Raw genomic sequence first — 25638 nt, 5'->3', positions numbered from 1 at the left:
CTGCAGCTTCATCGCATGCCCCCTTGTCCTAGTATTTTTGGAAAGCGTAACAGACGCTCCACATCGACCCGTTCCATTCCACTCATTATCTTATAGACCTCTATCATATCTCCTCTCAGCCGCCTTTCTCCAAGCTGAAGAGCCCCAGCCTCTTCAGCCTACCCTGATAGGGAAGTCGTCCCATCCCCTGTATCATGTTTGTCGCCCTTCTCGGCACCTTTTCCAATTCCACTATGTCTTTTTTGAGGTGCGACGACCAGAATTGAACACAATACTCGAGGTGCGGTCGCACCATGGAGCGATACAACGGCAGAATAATATTTATTTATTTTGGTACATTTATACCCCGCATTATCCACAAAGCGGGCTCAATGTGGCTTACAATGTTACAAGAAGGGTACAGTTCAGGGAGGGTACAAGATCATGAGGATAAGACAAGGGAGCATGACAAGGTTGATGTAATCGGTGGTGAGGCGGGTACAGTTGATAGGAGGAAAGTTAGGGCTTAGTATTGTCAGTGGGATAAGCTGTCTCGAATAAAAATGTCTTAAAAATTTCTTGAATAGCTGGTGGTCATCAGTCTCTTTCAGATGTCTGGGCAGAAGATATCCTTATTTTTGTTTTCAATCCCTTTCCTAATGATACCCAACATTCTATTCGCTTTCCTAGCCGCAGCAGCAGCACATTGAGCAGAAATTTTCAACGTATCATCAACGATGACACCTAGATCCCTTTCTCGGTCCATGACTCCCAACGCTGAACCTTGCATGACGTAGTTATAGTTTGGGTTCTATAGTACTATATAAAAAGTCATTTCTGACATTTCTGTGTCCAGATAATTTTATTTGGGTTTTCATTGGGTGGAAATGGATTTTTAGTGACCAGTGCTGAGGAGGGGAAAGGAACCGGGAGATAAGAAGGGTAAGGGATAGGGGAAGGTGGGGGAGAATTCTTTCATGATGCTTCCCTCACTTACACTCCTTTCAGCCCTACCCGCGATCCCCTCACTAAGCTTTCCCCTGTATCCCTCATTCTATCTCTTTCTCCTCTTACACCCCCTCCCCCTTTGATCCACTCACTACTCTTGCCCCATCCGTTACTTCATCTCCCTTACTCTCCTGCACACTTTACTCATTCTTCCTTACCCACATCCCTTCACTCCCCTGCCCTTTTCTGATCCCTTCTTTTATGCACTTGTTCCTTTCTCCCCCCCCTTTATATAGTACTATAGAACCCAAACTATGTGTGTATGAACAACTTGAAAAGCTAAAGGTGGACAAAGCCATGGAACCGGACGGGATCCACACCAGGATATTGAGGGAGCTCAGGGAGGTTCTGGCGGGTCCTCTTAAAGATTTGGCCAGACTTATACGGTCTGTGCCCTGAAGAGGACAGGTAGCACATATGAGTTTATCTTGTTGGGCAGACTGGATGGACCGTGCAGGTCTTTTTCTGCCGTCATCTACTATGTTACTATGTTGTTTGGGCTTGGCTACAGGTGGGGGAGGTCAGCAGCACAGTGTCCTCAGACCTTGGGAAATTCCAATGAAAAGGGATGGATTTTGTGGCTCTTGCCAGAGCTCTGGAATCATGGGAGACCATAAGTTTATAAGTATCACATGCTGAGACAGACCAAGGTCTATCAAGCCCAGTATCCTGTTTTCCAACAGTGGCCAATCCAGGTCAGAAGTCCCTGGCAGATCCCAGAAGAGTAAAATGGATGCCATGCTGCTTGTCCCAGGAATAAGCAGTTGATTTTCCCCAAGTCCACCTTAATAACAGTTTATGGCCTTTTCTTCAAGGACATTGTCCAAACTTTTTTTTTTTTTAAGCTGTTGTACTAACTGCTTTTAACACATTCTCTGGCAATGAATTCCAGAGTTTAATTATAGGCTGAGAGAAGAAATATTTTCTCGGATTTGTTTTAAATGTACTGCTTAGTAACTAATTGGAGTCCCCTAGGCCTTGTACATTTGGACATAGTAAACAAACAAGTCATACCTACCTGTTTCACACCTCATTATTTTATACACCTTTATTGTGTCTCCCCTCAGCTGTCTCTTCTCTAAGCTGAGGGGCATAATCTCTAACCTTTCCTAATAGGGTAGTTATTCCACCCCCTTTATCATTATGGGTTGCTCTTCTCTGTATTTTGCCTAACTCAGCAATACTATCATTTTTCAGTTCCTGGATGCACCCATTAATAACAGTGGAAAAGATTACCACCTAGTCAGTTGTTTCTCTATCTGGAGAGTGAAGGCTTAATGTTAAGAACATATTAACTCCGTTAAATTTACATGGGTCCCTTATCTTTGCAATTTGAAAGAGGAAAAATTATTGATTTATGTATACCCATTCCATTTCACTCAAGATTGTACAGACCTCTTTAGCTAACTCTTCTTCCAGACTTAATAGCCCCCACTAACTTCATTAGTACTTTCCTCAGATCAGAATTGTTTCATCCCCTTAATTATTTTGATTGCTCTTCTCCATACCTTTTTTAATTCCACTATATCTTTTTTTGAGATGTGGCTACCAGAATGACACACAATACTCAAGGTGTGGTCATATACAGAGAGATACAGGGTCATTATGCTATTCTTTGTTTTATTTTTCATTCTTGGCCTAAAATTTCTAACATTCTGTTTGCTTGTGTGGGCCACTGCCCACACACTGAGCAGGTTTCAATGTTATATAATTTATTTATTTATTATTTGAGATGCAGTGACCAGAATTGCAACGATATCAGGGGTCCTTGCAGAAGGCATGGACCTCAGGGACTATGGTCTGAGCATATTATTGTTATGATTCTGCCGGGTTTGGCTGAGGGGGAGGGGGGACGTCTCTTCTGATTGGCTGCCAGGGGTTGTTGCTGACGTCAGGGGATAGTACTTTAGCCTGCAGCTGAAGAGTTTCTCTGCTTTTGCGTTACTTATCTGGTGGTAACAGGAAAGCCTGATAGGTTTCTCTCAGAACGTGCTCTAGGTTCTGACAGGGATCTGTGTTGATTTAGAGTATTCTTTTCCTTCCCTCTGGGTTAGCTGCTGCTGTGTGTGTGTGTGTGCGCGCGCGCGTAGCTCTGTAATCAGGGTCAGCTGCTCGTTTGTTTTAGTGGGGGCTGGGCATTGCTCAGCCTCCGGGGCTCTGGGCTGAGTGAGAGTGTTCTCCTTTGTTTGTTTGTTTTAAGGATTTCTCTTCCCAGTGTCCTGGCTGCTGGCTCAGTGAGTTTAACCCTTTGTGTACTGTGTGTATTGTATTCCTGCCTCTGCCAGTGTGTTTGTTTGGATGGGCCCCACTCCTCTCGGGAGGGAAGCGTTCTCTCTGATTGTTTGTTGATTTATGGCACTCTCTCTCTGCTGGCTCTACAAGCTTAACCCTTTATGTTCTGTGTGCCTCTGTCTACAGTGGGTTTGAGGCAAAGGCTTTCTGCCTTCCTTGTGTTTGGTTCCTCTGGTTCTGCCTGGGGCTCCTACCCTGGTGGGGAGGGGGTTGCTGTGTTAGTTTCCCTGTCCTGCGCTAGTCCCCTGCGTGGGCGTGGCCCGCTCTGGTCCTTTGTTTCCCCCTCTGCCCTATTGCTGGTGTTCAGCGCGTCTGGCATCTTGGGCCCTCTGGGTTCTTTCACCCCTCCCTGTGTGTGATTGGGTCCAGTTCAGCCGTGAGGCTCGCACGAGTGGCTCTGTCTGCGTGGGTTCCGGTCTCGGCGCGAGGCCCGCCTGTATGCCTATTTCCCTTCTGCCTGAGGGACTGGGGGGAGGGGTAGCTTAGGGGTATTGTGTAGCTGGGGTGTGCGGTGGTGGGTCGGTCTCCCCTTGGCCTGGGTCGGCGCCTGCTGGCCTCGGCCAGGGCCCAGGGCTCACGACCAACCCACGGAATTACAGAACGCAAAAGCCATGAGCTCGAACCGATCCATCTCCCATGCAGCTGCTCCAGCATTTGCATGCTCAGCTACAACAGGTATCGGGAGTCGTGAACGCACTGTCTCAACGGGTAGACTCGCTGACTGTCACGGGGGCTGCGGAGGTCCCCGCCAGCAGCTACTCCGCCTAGTTCCCACGCATGTGGCCGAGGGATTCGGGTGGCTACGCCCCGAGGTACGAGGGCGACAGTAAGACTGCCGGGGGTTCCTCAATCAATGCCAAATTGTCTTCGAGTTGCAGGCCCGGGATTTTCCTTTCGGATCGGGCGAAGGTGGCTTATTATCTCTCTACTGGCAGGCCCCGCTCTGGCCTGGGCCCGCCCTTATGGGAGAAGAAGGATCCCCTCCTGGATAATTTGGCAGAGTTTTTGAAACAATTTCGGCTCATCTTTGAGGAAACCTGGGAAGCCCTCCTCGGCGGCGACTCAGCTGTTGAACCTACATCAGGGGCGACTCTTCTCTGGGTGAGTACGCCATCCAGTTTCGGACTTTGGCCGCAGAGCTAGGTTGGGATAACCCAAGCCTGACTGCGGTATTTTGGCATGGTGTCTCGGCCAACATTAAGGACGAACTCACAGGCGGGAGCTGCCCTCAGATCTGAATGACCTCATCCGTCTCTATACCCAGGTGGGACATCCGGTTCAGGGAGCGGGCCTGTGAACGTCGCGCTGGTCAGCAGGTTGCAGGGGCTAACTCGAGGAGCTCGCACAAGAGCCCTGCTTCCCCCGTCGCTGGGTGTGCCCGATGGGTCTGAACCTATGCAGGTTGACCGGGCGGCCCAGGAGAGACAGCGGAGACCGCTCTAAGGGGCTGTGCCTGCATTGTGAGTGAAAGGGCACTTTGTCGTGAGTGCCCGAAGAGAAAGAAGTCGGGAAACCAGCAGCCCTGATACCGGCTAGGGAGACCGGGTCAGGGCCAAAGTCCTTCTCCCCTTGGATGCAGGTTTTGGTGCCAGTTCTACTGGCGATTAAGGATACCCCTTGTTTTGAGGCGCTAGTTGACTCGGGGGCGGGAGGCAACTTTATCAGCGCGGACCTGGTGCGGGTTCATCAAATTCCTACGATGGAGTTACCTCAGCCCATCACCGTGTCAGCGGCTTGGGGACTGGTTCGGGGAGTTCTCCGCTCCAGAACCGTGCCTATGACCATACGGGTAGGAGTCTTACACAAAGAAGTTATCTTCTTCTACGTCCTTCCGTCGGCCACTGAGGCCATAATCCTGGGATTACCCTGGCTTCGCCTGCATAACCCTTGCATTGATTGGGCCCGGGGTGAATTGACGGCGTGGGGCCCGGGCTGCCAGAAGGTCTGTTTGGATAAGGTCTCGCCAGCCCAGTGACGCTTCCTTTGATCGAGCCAATGTTATGTTACCGGGGCCCTACAGATCCTTTGGAGATGTTTTTTCAAACAGCAAGCAGAGATTCTGCCTCCTCATCGCTCCTATGACTGTGCCATAGAGCTACTACCTGGCACTGAACCTCCCCGTGGCCAGCGGTATACCCCCTATCCCGCCAGAGACGGACGCCATGTCCCAGTATATTCGAGAGAACCTAGCTCGAGGCTTCATCCGGCCCTCTAATCACCTGCGGGGGCTGGATTCTTCTTCGTGGAGAAGAAGGATGGGGGGTTGCGCCCCTGTATTGACTACAGGGGACTCAATGCTATCACGCGGAAGGACAAATACCCCCTTCCTTGATTTCTGAGATGTTTGACCGCCTCCAGGGGGCCAGATCTTCTCCAAGCTCGATCTCAGGGGGGCCTACAACCTTGTGCGGATCAAGGAGGGGGATGAGTGAAGACGGCGTTTAAACACCCGCGACGGGCATTACGAATATCTGGTAATGCCCTTGGACTTGCTAATGCTCCAGCCGTCTTCCACGCTTCATGAATGACATCTTCAGGGATCTCCTGTATAAGTTTGTGATGGTCTACTTGGACGATATTTTGATTTTTTCAAGGGCTGAGGAAGAGAACCAGGAGCACCTGAAGACCGTATGCAGCGGTTGAGGGAGAACCACCTCTATGTGAAATTGGAAAATGTGAATCCATCACTCCGAACATGCTCTTCCTGGGGTACACTCATTTCTAACCACGGGCTGCGTATGGACCCCAGTAAGCTGACAGCCATCCTGCACTGGCAGCAACCTACGGGGCGTAAGGCTCTACAGCGCTTCTTAGGTTTTGCCACTACTATAGGCCGTTTATTTGGAATTACTCGTCCCCTGACTGCCCCTCTTACTGCCTTGACTAAGAAGAACGCTGACGCTCGCAACTGGTCGCCTGAGGCGTGTCAGGCCTTTGAGAATCTGAAACAGGCATTTGTTGGAGCTCCAGTGTTGCGCCATCCCAACCCGACAAATAAAGTTTTTCGTGGAAGTGGATGCATCATCGGTTGGCGTAGGAGCAGTGCTGTCCCAGGCCCACCCCAGTGGGAAACTTCTCCCCATGTGCATTCTTCTCTAAAAAGTATACCCCCTGCCGAGAAGAATTATGCCATCGGGGATCAGGAGCTATTAGCCATTAAATTGGCCCTGGAAGAATGGCGTCATCTGCTGGAAGGGGCGCAGGAGCCCTTCATGGTGTTCACGGACCATAAAAACCTGACTTATTTACGAGAAGCGAGAAGGCTGAATCCTCGCCAGGCCCGGTGGGCACTATTTTTCTCCCCGCTTTGATTTCATTCTGACCTATCGTCCAGCGGAGAAGAACATCAAGGCAGATGCCCCTCTCCGGTCCATGGAGGCTGACCTGGAGGAAGAACCCCTGCAGTATGTAATTAAACCTGATGTCATTGTGCCGCGATGACGCTAGCAGTACCTGCAGGTATGACCTTTGTGCCACCCCGGCTGAGAGAAAAGACACTCCAATGGGTGCATGCCTCTCGAATGGAGGACATCCCGGGAGTCCTGGGAACCAAGCGGTTCATCTCCCAGCAGTATTGGTGGCCTTCACTTGATCGGGATGTGCAGGAGTTTGTGGGCTGCGTTGTCCTGAGTGCGCCCAGCATAAGGCTGACTCTGTCGGAGACCCAGGGGTTGCTGATGCCTTTACCGGTACCTGAGAGACCGTGGACCCACATTGCCATGGACTTTGTTACGGATCTGCCTAACTCTGAAGGGCACACAGTTGTCTTGGTAGTGGTGGACCGGTTTTCTAAAATGCCCACTTCATACCCATGCCTACCCTTCCTTCGGCGGTGAAGCTGGCACAGTATTTCATCAGCTCTATTTTCGTCTCCATGGTCTGCCAGAATCTATTACCTCTGATCGAGGAGTACAGTTTGTCTCAAAGTTCTGGAGAGCCCTGAATCGGGCCCTTGAAGTAAAGCTGAACTTTTCGTCGGGATATCACCCACATCCAATGGCCAAACAGAACGAGTGAACCAATGCTTGAAGCAGTTCCTACGGATGTATGTCAATGAGCACCACAACAACTGGAGTCAGCTGCTGCCTTGGGCAGAATTTGCTCATAACAACCGAGTGAGCTCGGCCACGGCGCGTCGCCCTTTACATCGTATATGGACGACACCCGCGGATACCAGCCCCCTTGAAAACCAACTTGGATGTCCCGGCAGCGGTTGATGCGGTGACCTCGCTCCAAGCAATTTGGTCATCAGTTCAGAAAGCGCTGCGAGTGACCTCCACTCGTATGAAACGCCAAGCGGATCGGTCTCGCAGAGTGGAACCGCACTTCCAGCCTGGCGACTTGGTGTGGTTGTCCACGCGTAATCTTCGTCTGAAGATTCCCTCCTCCCGCCTTTGCACCTCGATTTGTGGGCCCGTTATCCCATTGTGAGGCAAGTGAATCGGGTCTGTTATCAGCTAAAGTTACCACCTACATTACGGGTACATAACACCTTTCATGTGTCCTTGCTGAAGCCTGTGATTCTGAGAAAAGGGGGCTTTGCCCGCGTTGCCTGCTAGTCCGCCATCTCAGCCTCCCAGGGGGAATACGAAGTCCGGGATGTCTTGGATGCAAGGCGCTTCCGGGGACATCTCCAGTATCTTCATTGCGTGGATGGGATATGGACGGCAGACAATTCCTGGAGTGACGCTACTTCATGTCCACGCGCCAATCCTAGTCAGACGGTTCCATCGCCCTTTCCCCTCACAAACCTAAACCTCGGGGACGGGGAGTAGGGGGGGCCCTTGAAGGGGGGGTGATGTTATGTTCTGCCGGTTGGCTGAGGGGGGAGGGGGGACGTCTCTTCTGATTGGCTGCCAGGGGTTGTGCTGATGTCAGGGGATAGTACTTTAGCCTGCAGCTGAAGAGTTTCTCTGGCTTTTGCGTTACTTATCTGGTGGTAACAGGAAAGCCTGATAGGTTTCTCTCAGAACGTGCTCTAGGTTCTGACAGGGATCTGTGTTGATTTAGAGTATTCTCTTTCCTTCCCTCTGGTTAGCTGCTGCTGTGTGTGTGTGTGTGTGTGTGCGCGTAGCTCTGTAATCAGGGTCAGCTGCTCGTTTGTTTAGTGGGGGCTGGGCATTGCTCAGCCTCCGGGGCTCTGGGCTGAGTGAGAGCGTTCTCCTTGTTTGTTTGTTTAAAGGATTTCTCTTCCCAGTGTCCTGGCCTGCTGGCTCAGTGAGTTTAACCCTTTGTGTACTGTGTGTATTGTATTCCTGCCTCTGCCAGTGTGTTTGGTTGGATGGGCCCCCACTCCCTCTCGGGAGGGGAAGCGTTCTCTCTGATTGTTTGTTGATTTATGGCACTCTCTCTCTGCTGCTCTACAAGCTTAACCCTTTATGTTCTGTGTGCCTCTGTCTACAGTGGGTTTGAGGACAAAGGCTTTCTGCCTTCCTTTGTGTTTGTGTTCCTCTGGCTTCTGCCTGGGGCTTCCTACTCTGGTGGGGGAGGGGGTTGCTGTGTTAGTTCCCCTGTCCTGCGCTAGTCCCCTGCGTGGGCGTGGCCCGCTCTGGTCCTTTGTTTCCCCCTCTGCCCTATTGCTGGTGTTCAGCGCGTGTCTGGCATCTTGGGGCCCTCTGGGTTCTTTCACCCCTCCTGTGTGTGATTGGGTTCCAGTTCAGCCGTGAGGCTCGCACGAGTGGCTCTGTCTGCGTGGGTTCCGGTTCGGACCGCAAGGCCCGCCTGTATGCCTATTTCCCTTCTTCCTGAGGGACTGGGGGGAGGGGTAGCTTAGGGGTATTGTGTAGCTGGGTGTGTGCGGTGGTGGGTCGGTCTCCCCTTGGCCTGGGTCGGCGCCCTGCTGGCCTCGGCCAGGGCCCAAGGGCTCACGACCAACCCAACGGATTACAATTATTTGCTGAGTAGGTACTGGCACCATTGATAGGGTATATTAGAACATAAGATGAGCCATAATGGGTCAGACTAAAGGACCACTGAGGCCAGCATCCTGACTCTGACAGTGGTCAATCAAGTTACAAATACTTGGCTGGATCCCAAAGAGTACATCTATCCCTTGTTGCTCTCTCCCCTGGTGTAATACCACAGGACTATCACTAGGGGGACAAAGATGCCATTTGAACCCAGGTGCCCAACAGAGCAAGATCCCTGTTGTGGACTGAGAACAGAATAAGTTAAATGGACAGTTCTGTCAACGGAGGAGGTTGAATAGTGGAGTACCACAGGTATCTGTACTGGGACTGATGTTTTTTTTTACCATATTTATAAATGATCTAGAAATGGGAATGACAAGTGAGGTGATCAAATTTGCAGATTACACAAAACCCTTCAAAGTTATTAAATCACTTGGTGGACTATGAGAAATTGCAGGAGGACCTTGGGAGACTAGAAGACCGGGCATTCAAATTGCAGATGAAATTTAAGTGGGACAAGTGCAAAGCGATGCATATATTTTTTTTATTTGTTACTTTTGTACCCTGCACTTTCCCACTCATGGCAGGCTCAATGCAGCTTACATGGGGCAATGGAGGGTTAAGTGACTTGCCCAGAGTCACAAGGAGCTGCCTGTGCCTGAAGTGGGAATCAAACTCAGTTCTTCAGTTTCCCAGGACAAAGTCCACCACCCTAACCACTAGGCCACTCCTCCACTCTATAAGAAAGAATAATGCAAATTATAGCTGCACAATGCTAGTCACCATCCGGAAAAAGCTCTAGATGTCATTGTGGACAACATGTTAAAATCTGCTCATTGTGTGGCAGTGGCCAAACAAGCAAACAGAATGTTAGAAGTTATTAGGGCAGAATGGAAAATACAACCAAAAAAGTAGCATAATGACCCTGTATCTCGCTATATGTGACCACACCTTGAGTATCGTGTGCAATTCTGTTTGCCACATCTCAAAAAAAGATATAATGGAATTAGAAAAGATATGGAGAAGAGCAACAAAATAATTAAGGGGATGAAACGACATGAGGAAGGACCTAGCGAAGCTAGAGGAATGGACCAATATTTGGCAACTAAGGTTTAATCCCAAAAAATGCAGGGTCATGCACTTGGGTCGCAAAAATCCGAGGGAATGGTACTGTATAGGGAGTGTAGTGCTTCAGTGTGCGAAGGAAGAGCGGGACTTGGGGGTGATTGTGTCTGACGACCTTAAAGCTTTCAAACAGGTAGAAAAAGTGACAGCCAAAAGCCAGAAGGATGCTTGGGTGCATAAAGAGAGGCATGGCTAGCAGGAAAAAGGAGGTGATAGTGCCGTTGTATAAGTCTCTGGTGAGGCCTCATTTGGAGTACTGCGTGCAGTTCTGGAGGCCGCACCTACGGAAAGATATAAACAGGATGGAGTCGGTCCAGAGGGCGGCTATGAAATTAGTAAGCAGCCTTGAATGCAAAAATTATAGGGACAGGCTTATGAACCTCAACATGTATACACTGGAAGAGAGGAGACATGATAGAAACGTTTATCTCAAGGGCATTTATGCACAGGAAGAGAGCCTTTTTCAAATGGAGAGCTCTGGAATGAGGGGGCATACGACAAAGTTAAGAGGGAATAGGCTTAGAAGTAACCTAAGGAAGTATTATTTCACAGAAAGGGTGGTGGAGGGATGGAATGGCCTCCCGGTGGAGGTGGTGGAGTTGAGGACTGTTTCAGAATTTAAAAAGGCATGGGATAAGCATGTGGGATTGCTTAGGAACAAGAAGAACTAGGGGTTACAGAGGATGGGCAGACTGAATGGGTCATATGGCCTTTATCTGCTGTCATGTTTCTATGACCTGAGGAAAGACTAGTGAAGTTGGGGCTCTTAAGTCTGGAGAAGAGTTAGCTAAGAGCTGATATAAAGAGGTCTATACAATCTTGAGTGGATTGGAATGGGTAAACATAAATCAGTTGGATTGGGTCATAGGGATTTTTATAGTTGTGGGCATGCCATTTTATAATGAACAATTTAAGGGGTTCTCTGGTGGGAGGGAGGGAGCATGGATAAGGAGACTTTTAAGCAGACATGAATTGATAAACCCAAAAAGTGAGGTAAAATTACTTGAATGTATCTGAGTATGTTGCACAAAATATTTGGGGAGCCCAACCTCATCACATTGTGAAAGTGGAATAGCAATTTAACTTTTGAATTGGACCGTGATGACTTCTCAGAGAGTATTCATGGGGTATATGGTTTAGAGAGAGCTGCGTCTGTTGTACATTTACTTCAAATCGGCTTATAGGGCAAAAGTGCTGGAAACGAAGGCGTAAGGGTTCATTTGTACACTGGGTCTGGTCTTGCCCAAATATAGCCTTATTCTAGGAAGTTGTAATAAATCAAGTATCCAAAATGCTGAGGGTGTGAATGGAGAAGAATGTGGAAGTGTGTCTGTTGGATAGGGTGGATGAAGTGTCTGTGGGGGATCAAGCAGAACTTAATTTTAATCAGAAGGCTGCCTTGGTGGCTTAAGAAGCATATAATGCTAAGCTAGATTGGGAATGTTTCACCCTTTCCAGACCAATGGAGGGAACAGATGCATTTTGTTAGATATGGAAACCGCTTTTATTATTTAGTACTTGATACTCCTCTGCCTTTCAGGAAAAAAATATAAGCATATATGCTGTCACAAACAGAGAAGTTGATGGCCATGAATAAAGACAATGGAGGAAATGTCAAATTTTGAAAGTATGAATTCTATTCACAAACAGTCAACTCAACTTAAAACCACATTCCTTAAGCAGTTGGAGGACTGCCGAGACCACCGTTATGGAGGGGAGGAGAGGCAGTTGAATTATGGATTTAGGATAGAGTGGGACATGGGAATATTGGGATGAGGTGAATAGAAATTTTTATGCTAGTTCTGATTGGGGAGGCAAAGGGACGATAAAGGCTTGTTTGACCATTTATCTGTGATGTAAAAGTTACTTCAGTGGAACCAAGGTTGACAATAAAAATGATTTACCCATAAAACATGAAGTACATGTCTTTTTTTGCAACATACCCAAACCTAGAGACTGACCAAAACTGGGTTTCTTTTCAGTTTCAGCCGAAACTGCTACCGACACTTATTGCCTGGTTTTGGCCGAAAACTAAAGATAGGTTGTGTGAATGTAGACCAGTGAGGCCCACTGGGGATTGTCAGTAGCTCTGTGCTAAATCCACATTGTGAGACTCAAAGGTAAAGGGGAAGAATATGTAGAAGCTGATAGAGAAGGCAGATTGCTTAATAATATATATATTTTTTAATTAACATGTTTATTAAAAAGTTTTACAATAAGAAAAAGAGTACAAGTAAACTGGATCACAACAGTACCATTGTGAAAAGTACATAGAACAGAAGAGCATACCCTGCAATGTAACGCCTAAAACAAATTATACCGTGCCCAAGCCCTCCCCCCCCCCCCCCCGAACCTATTAAAATACTTGATAGGTATCCAACGTGTCCTGTTTAGATTGAGTAAGGTGTCTTATTCAGCCTTAAAGTCGTGAGGGTTTCCAGAAGTACCATCTCCCATAAATAGGACCTTCATACTCTGAGGAGGAGTCTCACGGGACCTCCAGTATTTGGCCAAGACCCACCTGCTGCCACCCAACAAAGGACAATATGCTCTGAAAAATGACAATCAAGAGCAAAACGTTTCTCAAATTATTTTCTAATATATAAACTTCATTTCACTGTAATATTATTTCCCTACTAACACTATGTTTTCAAGTACATGGACTGTTAGCTTAATCACTGCAGGTTCCTTTCTAAAACCACAAGTTTGATTACAATGCATCTTCATCATAACCAGAGCCTGGAAATTCTTTAGAATCCAAGCCAGAATGTATATAACAATTTAAGTAATGAAAGACCATATTTTACTTCCAAGCAAATAGGCTGTGCACAGACGGACCTCAGCTAATGAAAACTGAAACTAAAAGCCACAGTGCTTTCACAGTGGTTGACTTTGTGCCACATTTAGAGTGACAGTTGATGTCGTATCTCCACAGAGAGGCTAATTCCTAAGGAGCTTATCGTCCAAAATTTGCAGACTTAAATTCCTACTAAAGTTTTATATGAAAACTATATATTTGGGGCACTCTATTTACCATATAAACTACTATTCAAGATTATAACTGCATTATTTAGAATTGCATTGCACAAAAAAAGAATGCAAAGAGTAGGCCCCCTCCCCAGACTACCTTAGAATCCCTTGTGGTCTAGTAGTTTAGTAAGGGCAGGAGTGGTCCCCAGTCGCTCCTGCCCACGTCAGTTCTCAAAATGGTTGTCCTGACTTCTTGCAGCAGTCTTGTGAGATTGCCACTAGAGGCCATAGCAGCCATTTTGAGAGCAGAACCAGCATGGGCAGGAGTGACTGGGGATCACTCTTGCCCTGACTACACCCCTAGACTACCAGGGATTGTAAGATAAGCCTGAAGGGCACACCTACAGGTAGGTAGGGGGGGAGAGGCAACACCTGTTGAGAGGGAGACAGGATAAAGCACAAATAAATTTTCGGCTTCCACTGAGAAAACACATGGTCATTTTCAGCTGAAACAATGGCTATAGCTTTCGGCCGAGGCCGAAAGCACGAAACCAGGCAGAAAGGAGTTTTGAGCCAGTTTCGGCACCGTAACCAGGACCGAAATTTAGTCGGCCTCTACACAAACCATGCCCCCGCCATACCCCCTTTAAAGCTCTGTGTCTCAGGGAATGTGCAGGTGGAAACTAGCTTTCTAGAATGCTCTTTGCACATATAATGCAATCTAGACATGTAAATGTTGCAGTTTATACATCTAGATGCATCTAAAATGACCGCCACATATTTTAATACTATCTGTAACAATGCCAAGAGTCTAGGCGGGAGAGGGGAAAGATAAATGCAGAGTGATTTTTATAAATTGGAAGAATGGTCAAAGTTTGGAAGCAACATATTTAATAAAAAAAAAATCTAATCATGAATTTGTAGGTGAAGAACTCCAAGGACAAATACCTGTTAGAGGGGGAGAACTAGTAATCAATAAATAAAGAGACATAAGGGATCTTGGGTGACCTTAAGATGGCCAATGTGACAAAGCACTGGGGAAACAGTTTTATAGAGATAGTATCACTAGATGAAGAAGAAAGCAGTATTACCATCTGACCAGGTCTCTGGGGAGACTTCAAATTGATCATGGGAGGAAGCATTTTCCATAGTATGTAAAGCTCAGGGTCAAGCAGTTGTCATATGAAGCTGGATGGAAAGAAACTTCAAAATCCTTCTAGTGAGAGGGTGGGGCATGTCAGGAACAGACTTCCGATGCAAAAACAGAAGAAACAAATCTTCGCAAGGATATAGAATATGGAACAATCAACGAAGTAGACTAAAAATAATGGCGCTCCAGGTCAAAACTAAAAATTGAACATTTATTGGTTGTTGAACACGACTCGACACAGCTGTGTTTTCGGCCCGAGGGGGTCTGCATCAGGAGTCTAGCTACAAAACAGCATATAAGAACATGACATAATCTAAATGTCAAACATAAAACAAATATAATGTAAAATATAAATATTGACACAGTAAAGAATAAGAATTTTTAGATGAACTAAAATTGCTAGAGATACTAATAAAAAGCCTATAAATCCAAATGATTGTAAAGAAAGGACTATCGTAAACTTTTTGTTAAATTTGAAAGGACACTGTTTAAAAGGGGGGGGGCGTATCTTGCATCCACAAGATGCAATATTTGTATACATTACATCTTGATTAAATTTATAATGAACAAGGTCTTATTTAATGACGTAGGATGACTCAAAGTTCACTCGTTTTGTCTATTAGAGAAATATATCCATATATCAGTTACCATAGATACACCATGACATCCTGTTAAAAGTAATATATAAACAAGAAAATACTATTGAAAGATTGTTGCAGAAACATTTGGGGTTCTGTAAACGTGGTATTGTGATGCGATAAACATTGATATCCATCCTTAAGAGGTATAGGTGCTTCAAAATATTAAGGGTATTATTGAGCACCAGAATTCCTAGAACAAAAATGTCCAGCAAATAAGATACATGCAACTGGTGGGAATGTTATTTTGGTGCTAATGAACTTACTCGTAATCCAGTAGATAGTGTAAAATGGAGCTGTAGCATCTTGTATCTCAATTTGAAGTTTTGCTGTGCAAGAAAATGTCATTTAAAATGGCGTCGGTACAGACAATGCACTACTCGGATGGCTACGTTGTTTTAAAAAATTGACTACTTTATTAGAGATGTTCTCGTTAAATATGTGTTGCCACATAACAGAATTTTATTATTCTGTTCGGGACATTCACTGTTTCTCGTATTTAATCGTAAGGTAAAAACCCACAGACTTCCAGCAGATGTGGTTGGATCCAGAAGAATGGTAGAATTTAAGCAGTGAACACACAAAAAGGGACTTTTGTGCAGAAGGTAAAAAGGAGAAGAGTACAGCTGTTGCACATAAAAATGGGTAAATTTGGTGGGTCTGACTGGACCTTACTTGTGGTCATATTTAGTCTTTCTGAGCTGAATGATGGAGGTTTTGTGTGAGATATTAGGGAGACCATGAAGAATAAAGGGAATGATGACATTTTGCCAGTGCGTTTTTCTAGCGAAAAAGGTGCTGGTACTCAAATGCCAGGCCATCCTTCAGGGATGGGGTGATCACTGAGAGACCTACCCCAAAATAGCCAGGCCCTCTGCAATCAGTCACAGAATCTATGACAAGGCAGAATTGGTGTGTAGAGACTGAAATCTTAATTAAAACTTGGGGACTATGGGTCAATTTTAGTAGACAACGGAAAAGGTGCCGTACTCAGTACCCCCAAGTACCCCCTCAAAAAAGCCCTACATTTTGCAGTCCTTGCTGACAGCTTATAGCCTTTGGGTTTCAGAAAGCTGAGTTTGCAAAGAGCAAACACAGTCTGAGAATGAATATTGCTTTGCTTTCTGCAGTGCTCTGAATACCAGGATAGAGCAGTGAAACTGATCTTTCTTTGGGACAGGAATGTGGTACGTGTATAAAATCCAAATCTGCCTGTTAGTCAGTTCCAAAGCACAACACGTTTGAATTATACTGAGCCATTGCTTTCATATCTTTGTAAAAATGTGTTCTCATTTTAAAGGGATACACTTGAAATATTTCAGTATAGTACTGTAGAAGCAAAAAGCAACCAGGTTAGGAATAATTTTTAACATTTTATTATAGAACTTTATATAGTATCTTAACAAATGTAAAATGGCCCATTCAAGATGGTGACAGCCAGAATAAAATACATGTATACATAAAAAAAACATAAAGAACCCCATAAAGTAGCATTCCCCCCCCCCCCAAAAAAAAAAGAATTTAAAACACTAATAAAGATGTCTAATATGGCATCTGATGCTGTGACCAGGTACCCACAATGCATTGCACGTTATGTAATTCTGAGGTTCGACCTTGTCTTGCTCCAGGCTCTACCTCTGAAATTTATGGTTGCTTAAGTCTTATATTTGGGGCAAGTGTCAGCCTGTTTTAATATGTACTGCAGTTGCTTTTCCATGTCATCTAGGGAAGGGAGGACTAGGCCTTGTCTTATTCTGAGAACTGCATGTAGTGTTTTTAAAAAGCACATAAATTAGGGGCAAAGGCACAGGTTTTAGCAGGCTGAAATAGCACATTGCAGCCCTGCTGTGTGGTTAGGATTCTTTGGTTCTGTGATCTTACGCCATCTGCCAGTGGCAAGTCTAAGAGCCATTCTGTTAGACCTTCACAGAAGCTACATGAGAATTCTCCTGCCCAGATACTCTATGTACACTCGGACACTGCCAAACACCCTTGCATTTCACTGTGTCGTTTGCTTTGTAGCTAGAGTTAGTGAACCTTGAAACCAGGCCTCATACTGGATGATCTTATTCCATACATGCTTCCACAAACTGTGTGTGTGTGTGTTTCTGTTTGCTCCCGAGATCCCCAAAACTCTGTGTGTACTTGCTCCTGAGATCCCCAACTGCTGCTGGCCTCAATGCCATGAGCCTTCAACTCACTGCTGCCTGGGGGTTTTCCCATCTACCCATCCAACACCAAACCCTCAGCCAGGGTTGCAGCCCCTGGCTCTTTTCAGACCCCACTAGAAGGTCCAGTTCTATAATTTATGTGCCCCTCGTGCATGTAAATGTCTACAATACTAGCTCTTTTATGCATGTATGTCTATGCTTACCCTTAACAGGGAGCCTAAGTGCTAGTTTGCAAATACTCATTCAGCTTACATAGCACATATTTGCAAAGAGGTGTGTACATGGGTGTAGAGAATGCTAGAAGTTACATGCATCCCTGCCACATTTAGGTGCCTAGCAGGCCGTGATCGATGTTGGTTCTCGAGGTCCGCAACCCAGTCAGGGTTTCAGGACTTTTAGATTTGTAAACCACCCAGGTTTGCAAGTCAGCTTGGGCGGTATAGCAAGTGGAAACTTTTGATACTGTTTTCAAGGTAGTTTCTGTTATTAGGGTTCAGTTTACTGTTTTCAAGTTTACCTCATTTATTGTTTTTATGTTTATTTTAGTTATTTTAATATTGTTATGCTGTTACAAATTGTTAATTTTATGTTAAACTGTACCTGCTGTACACCGCCTTGGGTGAATCTCTTCATAAAGGTGGTTAATCCTAATAAATAAGTAAATGAATAAATAAACACGCAAACTATAACCTTGAGCAGCACCCCTGTATTATAGAACAGGCTCCTAGTCCACACATCCTCAGGGCACCAAAATGGAGGCAACCAGTTCTAGACTTGCCCCCTACGTGTGACAGTGACTGTTGCCTTTTCCCCAATGGCTGTGAATGCTGTCTCTAGATCGTCCTCTGTGTTGACGGGCCTAAGGAGCAAGAAAGTGATTCAGAAATTGAAGCCAGGTCTCCTGCATAGTAGCATGTTGTATTGCTGTGGAGCCACCAGTGGGCCCCGGGGTATTTTTTTTGTTCATTTAGGGGAGCCACGTAAGGAATTAGAACCCATGTTTTCTAGAAGCAGGTAGCTTTTGTCTTTTTAAATCATAGTGTCCATCTGAAGATAGAGATTTATGTAAGAGCATTAAGTATGAACAGAAATGTTACCTAGGTCAGGTTTAAAAGGCTTCCCATGTCTCACATATATGGTTTTTTTTTTTGCAGTAGTATCTCGTGTTGCTGTTCTGTTTTGGACTCTGTTGGTGGCTGTTTTGCTGTGACCCAGACTAGTATTTCTTATAAGTTCTTTTGGATTTTTTCCCTTTGCCACTGCCACACAGGCAAACTTGGAACATTTTTTTTTCTGACTGTATTTGATGCAACGTTGCTGGAATATTGTATCATGATCATGCAGCTAAAACTTTCAGGTTAATGGCTTCAAATTGTTATTCACCACTCAATACGAGCCTCAAACAGCATTAAGTTAGCTTTGAGTCAGCTGTCAGCATAGGGCTGGTGTGTATATCGGTGTACTACAACCCTGGCTTCATTGCATAAGCCAGAGATCCACTATAAGAATTGCAGTGGTCCATATTTGTCTTGTTTGTCTTGAATAGTTCCTGCTCGACAGAGCTTATAATCTCATACTTGTTTAGTGTACAGCACTGTCTACATCTAATAATGCTGTAGAAATAAGTAGTAGTAGTGATGTATGGAAATATTGTTGTGGCTTGTCTGTTGCTTGTAAAGAAACCCACCCATGTACACAGTAAATTATCCCAATCTCAAGTGTCATAGTTTCATTGGGGTCAATATTCCAAATGATTTAAATGGCCTGGAGAGGCCCCTGGCTGTTTAAATTGCTTGGCCAGAGCTAACCGGGCATATTCATGGCGCTTATCTAGATCGTCCAAATCTCAAAAAAGGTTTGAAAATATGTTTTTTTTCAGATCACCTTGTACCTGCAGAATCAAACCAGTAAGATCCTTATACTCATATTAACAAACAAGGAACCTCAAACGCTCCAAATAGGGAAAACACTGCAAATATTGCTAAATCCACTATTATATTAAGGAGTAAATAACTAGATAGTGCCACTGAAATGCCTGGTTAACACCCAAACTGAAATTGGCTATTTTGTGGGCGTTTAGGGGGTGGTGTTGGCATTTAGCCAGTTAAGTGCCAATATTCAGCACTTAAACGACTAAGGTGACCACATAAACACAGACCTTTCTTTATACGGTTTACCTTAGCTTGTTAATTACCAAATATTGCACTTAACAGGCTGTATTTTTTTTAAATCTAGCTGTGTATGATATTCAGTGCTGGTGTCCAGACATGACCCAGCATTGAATATCCAGGCATAAGGCTGGCAGCGGCCAAAAAAAACCTGCTACCCGCTGAATATATACCCTGTTGTGAGAACAGGCCTTTAATAAGCATGACCTCATCCACCTAATAATTGACATGAAGAGTGGAACTTTGCCACAAGTCAGAGACAGTTGGATTTCATATGAAACAGTTGCAGGTGGCAGTGGCCGCAGTGTTTTGTTTTGCTGCAGTGGGTGAACCTGCAGCGTCGTGTTTAAAGTGGCATCATGTTTGCATTCTCATGCCTCATTTGGTCAGAGGAAGCCGAGAAAGCTTTTTTTTTGTGCATTAGCTGCTTTATTTAGAGGCTTATGTAACAGCAGAAGGCATTTGTGTTCATGTGGAGATACAGCCTTGGGAATAAATTGCCTAAAAGCATTGTCAACATTTTCAGCATAATGACAGAGAAAATGAGTCTGAAATAGGAGAGCTAGCTTCTCCTGTTACTTAACCCTCTGCCTGTGCTGATGTGAAAACCAGCTTAGTCTGTGCTGAACTACTTTTTTTAGTTTTGTTTTCTGAGGTGCCTTATTGTAATTGTTTAATATCATACATCTACAGTGATATAAAAGGACTTGAGTAGACATTTAAAACTATCTAGTTGCTGCTTACCAATTTCTTAACTGCATTCTTCTATTCAAGCCACATCTGGATGTAGTCTGAGTATATATGGGGACAGACTTATATGCATAATTTGGAAGAAAGGCGGGAGAGGGGAAATATGATAGAGATGTTTAAATACCTCCATGGCATTAATGCACAGAGCCAAGTCTCTTTCAATTGAAATGAAGCTCTGGAATGAGGGGGCATAGGTTGAAGGTGAAAGGGGGACAGACTCAGAAGTAACCTAAGAAAATACTTCTTCATGGAAAGGGTGGTGAATTCACTGAATAGCATGCCAGTGGAGACAAAAACTGTACCTGAAATCACAAAAACTTGGACAAGTACATAGGATCTTTAGGGGAGAGGAAGGGGATGGTAGATGGGCATGGATGAGCAGACTGGATGGGCCATGTGGTCTTTATCTGCCTTCATGTTTCTTTGTTTCTAATGTGGATGCCCAGGCTGGAGAACAGTTTTATAGAGTTGGTGTCATGTTCATGAGGACTCCCATGAATCATGGTACCAGAGGGTGAGTAGAAAGACTTTGCTTCAACTTGGTGATGGTATGCCACGATGACTGACAGGTGAATGTGCCCTGAAGTCTTTAATCCTGACTCAGACAAGTGAAGGAGATAGGGGAGAACTTTGATATTTACACAAGAAAAGTTCTTGTTTATGAATCTTTACCCATTTGGAGAAACCAGGCCACTTAAGCTGATAGAATTTTCGTGTTGCAGATCTCCTGGAAGCCTGCAACAATTTCTTTCACTCCTTCCATGATGAGAAGCAGTTAATCATATTCTGCTCAGTTTCCAAGCAGTAGGAATAGATTCGTCAGGCTAGGGATATAAGAGGAGACCTTGATGATGTCAAAAATGAAGGATGGTAACCAAGGAACAGGGGATGATCTCCTTAAAGAACAATAAAGGAAACCATATCTGCCTTGACCAGTGTAGGGCAGTGAGAATGACGAACTCTGTCCCTGCATATTTTCTTCAGAACCCTTGGAATTAAGGGGAATGGAAGAGAGGCATGTAGAAGTCCCTGGCTCCAAGATATTTCAAAAGCAGTAATATTTCATATTTCTGCAGATGCAAATAGATCTATATTTGATGAGATGTTGTGTTATTTGTGGGTTGAGTGTCCGTTCATGAGAATCCAGTTTTCAACTTAGAGGGTCTGCTATTTGGTTTCCTTTAAAAGACACTGGGGTGATCCGAGAAATTATAACCAGTGAGCCAGACATTGGTGCTGGGCAAAATGGTAGAGACTATTATAAAGAACAAAATTACAGAGCATATTCAAAAGTATGGATTAATGAGACAAAGCCAACATTTTTTTATTTTATTTTTGTTACATTTGTACCCCGCGCTTTCCCACTCATGGCAGGCTCAATGCGGCTACAGGGGGCAATGGAGGGTTAAGTGACTTGCCCAGAGTCACAAGGAGCTGCCTGTGCTGGGAATTGAACTCAGTTCCTCAGTTCCCCAGGACCAAAGTCCACCACCCTAACCACTAGGCCAACTTGAATTTAGTGAAGGAAATCTTGCCTCACCAATCTATTACATTGCTTTGAAGGGGTGAACAAACATGTGGATAAAGGTGAGCCCGTCGATATTGTGTTTCTGGATTTTCACAAGGCATTTGACAAATACCTCATGAAGGACTCTAGAGGAAATTGGAGAGTCATAGGATAGGAGGTAGTGTTCTATTGTGGATTAAAAAACTGGTTAAAAGATAGAAAACAGAGAGTAGGATTAAATGGTCAGTATTCTCAATGGAGAAGGGTAAATAGTGGGGTTCCCCCAGTAGTCTGTGCTGGGACCACTATTTTTTAAACATATTTCTAAATGATCTAGAGATGGGAGTAACTAGTGAGGTAACTAAATTTTCTGACGACACAAAATTATTCAAAATTGTTAAATCAGAAGAGGATTGTGAAAAATTACAAGAGGACCTTACGAGACTGGGCATCCAAATGGCAGATGACGTTTAATGTGAGCAAGTGCAAAGTGCTGCATGGAGGAAACAGGTATCTGAACTATAGCTACGTGATGCAAGGTTCCACATTAGGAGTCACCGACCATGAAAGGGATCTAGGTGTCATCATTGATAATACGCTGAAACCCTCCGCTCGGTGTGCAGCGGCTAAGAAAACAAATAGAATGTTAACTTATTATTAAGAAGGGAATGGAAAACAAAAATGAGGATATTATAATGCCTTTGTATCACTCCATGGTGCGATCACACCTTGAATATTGTGTGCAATTCTGGTCACCACTTCTGAAAAAAGATATAGTTGAATTAGAAAAGGTACAGAAAAGGGCAACGAAAATGATAAAGGGATGGGACGACTTCCCTATGAGGAAAGGCTGAAGCGGCTAGGGCTCTTCAGCTTGGAGAAAAGACGGCTGAGGGGAGATATGATAGAGGTCTATAAAATAATGAAGTGAATGGGTAGACGTAAATCATTTTCCAAAAATAGACTAGGGGCATGCAATGACGCTACAAAGTAGTAAATTTTAAATGAATCGGAGAAACGTTTTCTTCACTCAATGTGTAATTAAACTCTGGAATTCGTTGCCAGAGAATGTGGTAAAGGCGGTTAGCTTAGCGGGGTTTAAAAAAAGGTTTGGACAGCTTCCTAAAGGAAAGTCCATAGAACATTATTAAAATGACTTGGGTGAAAAATCCACTGCATATTTCTTGAATAAGCAGCATAAAATGTATTGAACCTTTTGGGGATCTTGCCAGGTATTTGTGACCTTGATTGGCTATGGTTGGAAACAGGACACTGGGCTTGATGGACCTTTGATCTGTCCCAGTGTGGCAATACTTATGTGCTTAGTCTACTCTGTATGACACAGGGAGCATCTTGATAGAAAAGCAGTGCAAATGTATCAGCTAAATCTCTGGGTTTTTGGCTGGCCTGTTCAAAGTTTGAAGAAGCCTGGGCTGCTGATAACTGTTGTAAAGCAGCAGCTGTCAGCTTCTGTGTAGTTGTTGGAGGCCTGTTTGCAGAAGCCAATTGCGTTGCTCTGCTTTTCTTCCACCAAGGTTATGTCAACTAATATAAAAAGCCAGAGGCAAATTTTGGTTTGCCTAATACTTGTTTTTCAAACTAACATCCTGATTGCTTCAGCTTGCCTCTTATGAACTTGCTATTACTTCATTTCTCAGAAAGAACAAAATTCTAGAGAAGGAGCAGATGAATGAAGCGAACACAGCCTAATTTTCTGTTCTTTGTGGCGCTATGATAATTATTTCTGACAGCTGCAATGAACTGGCAATCCAGTCCTTGAGTTTCAGTCTGATGCTTTTGCTTCCTATTAACTCACAGTGGGGGCTGTTTCATTATAGAATGAGGGCAGCAATTGTACAACCGAGGGCAAGAGTCGAGTAGTAGAACGTAAAGATTTTCAAACACTGGTACCACTGAACGCTCTATCTCACGTTTGGAACTGAGCAAAGGAAGAGGGGTGGCAGGAGAAAGCACCAACCACAGGAATAAATATGAAAATGAAATAGGTAAAAAGTAGAATACAAAAAAGCTTTGGGTGGTACAGATATAATAAGGACCTGGTGGTTATAAATTAGAAATTGCATGCGCTTGGGTACATGATGTCTTGGATCTGAATCAAGGCATTTTATTTCTTTGCTAAGATGTACTTTTGCCCAGTGCTCCTTCATCATTTCCTGTGTCCAGCAGCCTATTAATATTACAAAACAGTAGGTTTATGTGTTAAGCTGCTTTATCTACACATTAGCCAAACTGCTGAATCCTTGAAGAAAAGGTAAACTTAACCAACTGAGGGGGTGGAATAAGAAATGGCAATATGATGGCAGAAAAAGACAAGACCTGTCCATTTTCCCTCCATACCACTGTGTCAGACCCCACAAAATCTCAAATTTCGGGGGGAACTCACCAGGTTTTCCTCTTGTTTCTTTGGGCTTCTAGCTGAATGGTAATCCGGGTTGGAATCTGGTGCCGTCTTGATTCACAACTGCCTGAGAATTTTGTCTCCATTGCATATCCCCTCTCAGCTCACTCAGCCTAGTCAATGCGGTGATGGTTTTCTATGCCAAACCATGCACTGGGGCTCATTTTGGAACCTGCAACTGTGGACTCCTAAATCTGACCACTAGGCATCGCTGTTGTATATTGGCTGTGAAGCCAACACCTACAGAAGCTGATCTCTCCACAGGAGAAACGGAAGACAAATATACGAACAGTGGATCCAATAAAGACCTTGTTTGGGAAACATCATTTGTGAGAGCACTTCTTTTGGATCCACTGTTCGTATATTTGTATACTGGTTGTGACCCAAACACTTCCTTTGCAGCATCCCCAGTGCTATGTTACCTGGAGAGAGGACAATGTGATAGGGGAATTGGACCCAGTTCTCTGCATGGATCCTACCTCAGAGTCATGAGGTGGATCTGTGCTTCCATAACGCCTCTCTGTTTATTCCATTCTTTGTGAGTTCCATTATTGGAAGCACAAATCGTCATTGCTCACTGTGATTTGTTTTAGAAAACAGGGCAGGCAGATACCTAATTTTCTTGTTAAAACCAACCTTCTCAGTGATTGGAATAGAAGCTTTGAACCAGATACTTTTTCATTGATTGGTGGATAGAAGCTTTGGTCAAACAGGAATTACACCAGAATCTTTTTGTGTGTTCTGCTATGAAATTCTGCTTAACTAACTTTTTTTTTTTATGCTTTACAGATGTGGAGGCACAGTGGGTGCCATTCTCACCTGCCCTCTGGAAGTGATTAAGACAAGGCTGCAGTCCTCTGGGCTCACCCTCCGCACAGTGTACTTTCCTCAGGTGCCAGCTGGGCACCATCAGTGGGGCAGGGGTGGTCCGACCAGCAGGAACTGTGTCTCCTGGCCTTCTCCAGGTTCTAAAGTAAGTAGCAGTTTTAGCTCTCTTCGTTCCTTCTGATGTGTTCATGTTTGGAGGTATTCACTGTGTTTTGTGTGGTGGAGTTATATCCAAAATGGAACAATCTCAGCTGGGCAGACTAGATGGGCCAATTTGTTTATTTATTTATTTACTAGCCGTTCAGCCCGTAAAACGGGCTAGTATAGGAGGGGGGGTTGAAAGGCTCCCCACCCCGCCGCCGAGTTCGTCCCCCCCCCCCCCTGGAGCTGTTGCCACCCACCTTCCACCCAGTCGGGCCCTCGCTCCGCTATTGAAACAGCGAGAGCACACAGCTCTACTGCTGAGCTGCCGTGGCCTTCCTTCTTCTCTGCCTGTGTCCCGCCCTCGTGTGACGTAACGTCATCGAGGGCGGGACACAGGCAGAGAAGAAGAAGGAAGGCCAACGGCAGCTCAGCAGAGCTGTGTGCTGCGTGCCCTCGCTGTTTCAATAGCGGAGCGAGGGCCCGACCGGGTGGAAGGTGGGTGGCGGCGGCGACTCCGGGCGGGGGGAGCGTTAGCGACGGCGGTGTCCCTCGCAAATGCGCAGTAGTGATGACGAGGGCG

At 45.1% G+C, this 25638-nt stretch overlaps 1 protein-coding gene across 1 annotated transcript in view; it reads left to right on the top strand.

The window, feature by feature from the left end:
• The window catches only part of SLC25A33 (solute carrier family 25 member 33), a 63774-nt gene that overhangs the window by 13634 nt on the left and 24502 nt on the right, over positions 1 to 25638 (top strand). The window contains 2 exon segments of the mRNA XM_030185647.1: positions 24876 to 24981; positions 24983 to 25059. Coding sequence (XP_030041507.1) covers positions 24876 to 24981; positions 24983 to 25059 — 183 coding nt within the window.

This window comes from Microcaecilia unicolor, chromosome 13 (assembly GCF_901765095.1).
Source record: "Microcaecilia unicolor chromosome 13, aMicUni1.1, whole genome shotgun sequence".
Taxonomy (NCBI): Eukaryota; Metazoa; Chordata; class Amphibia; order Gymnophiona; family Siphonopidae; genus Microcaecilia; species Microcaecilia unicolor.
This window is presented reverse-complemented; position numbering and strand designations above follow the sequence as displayed.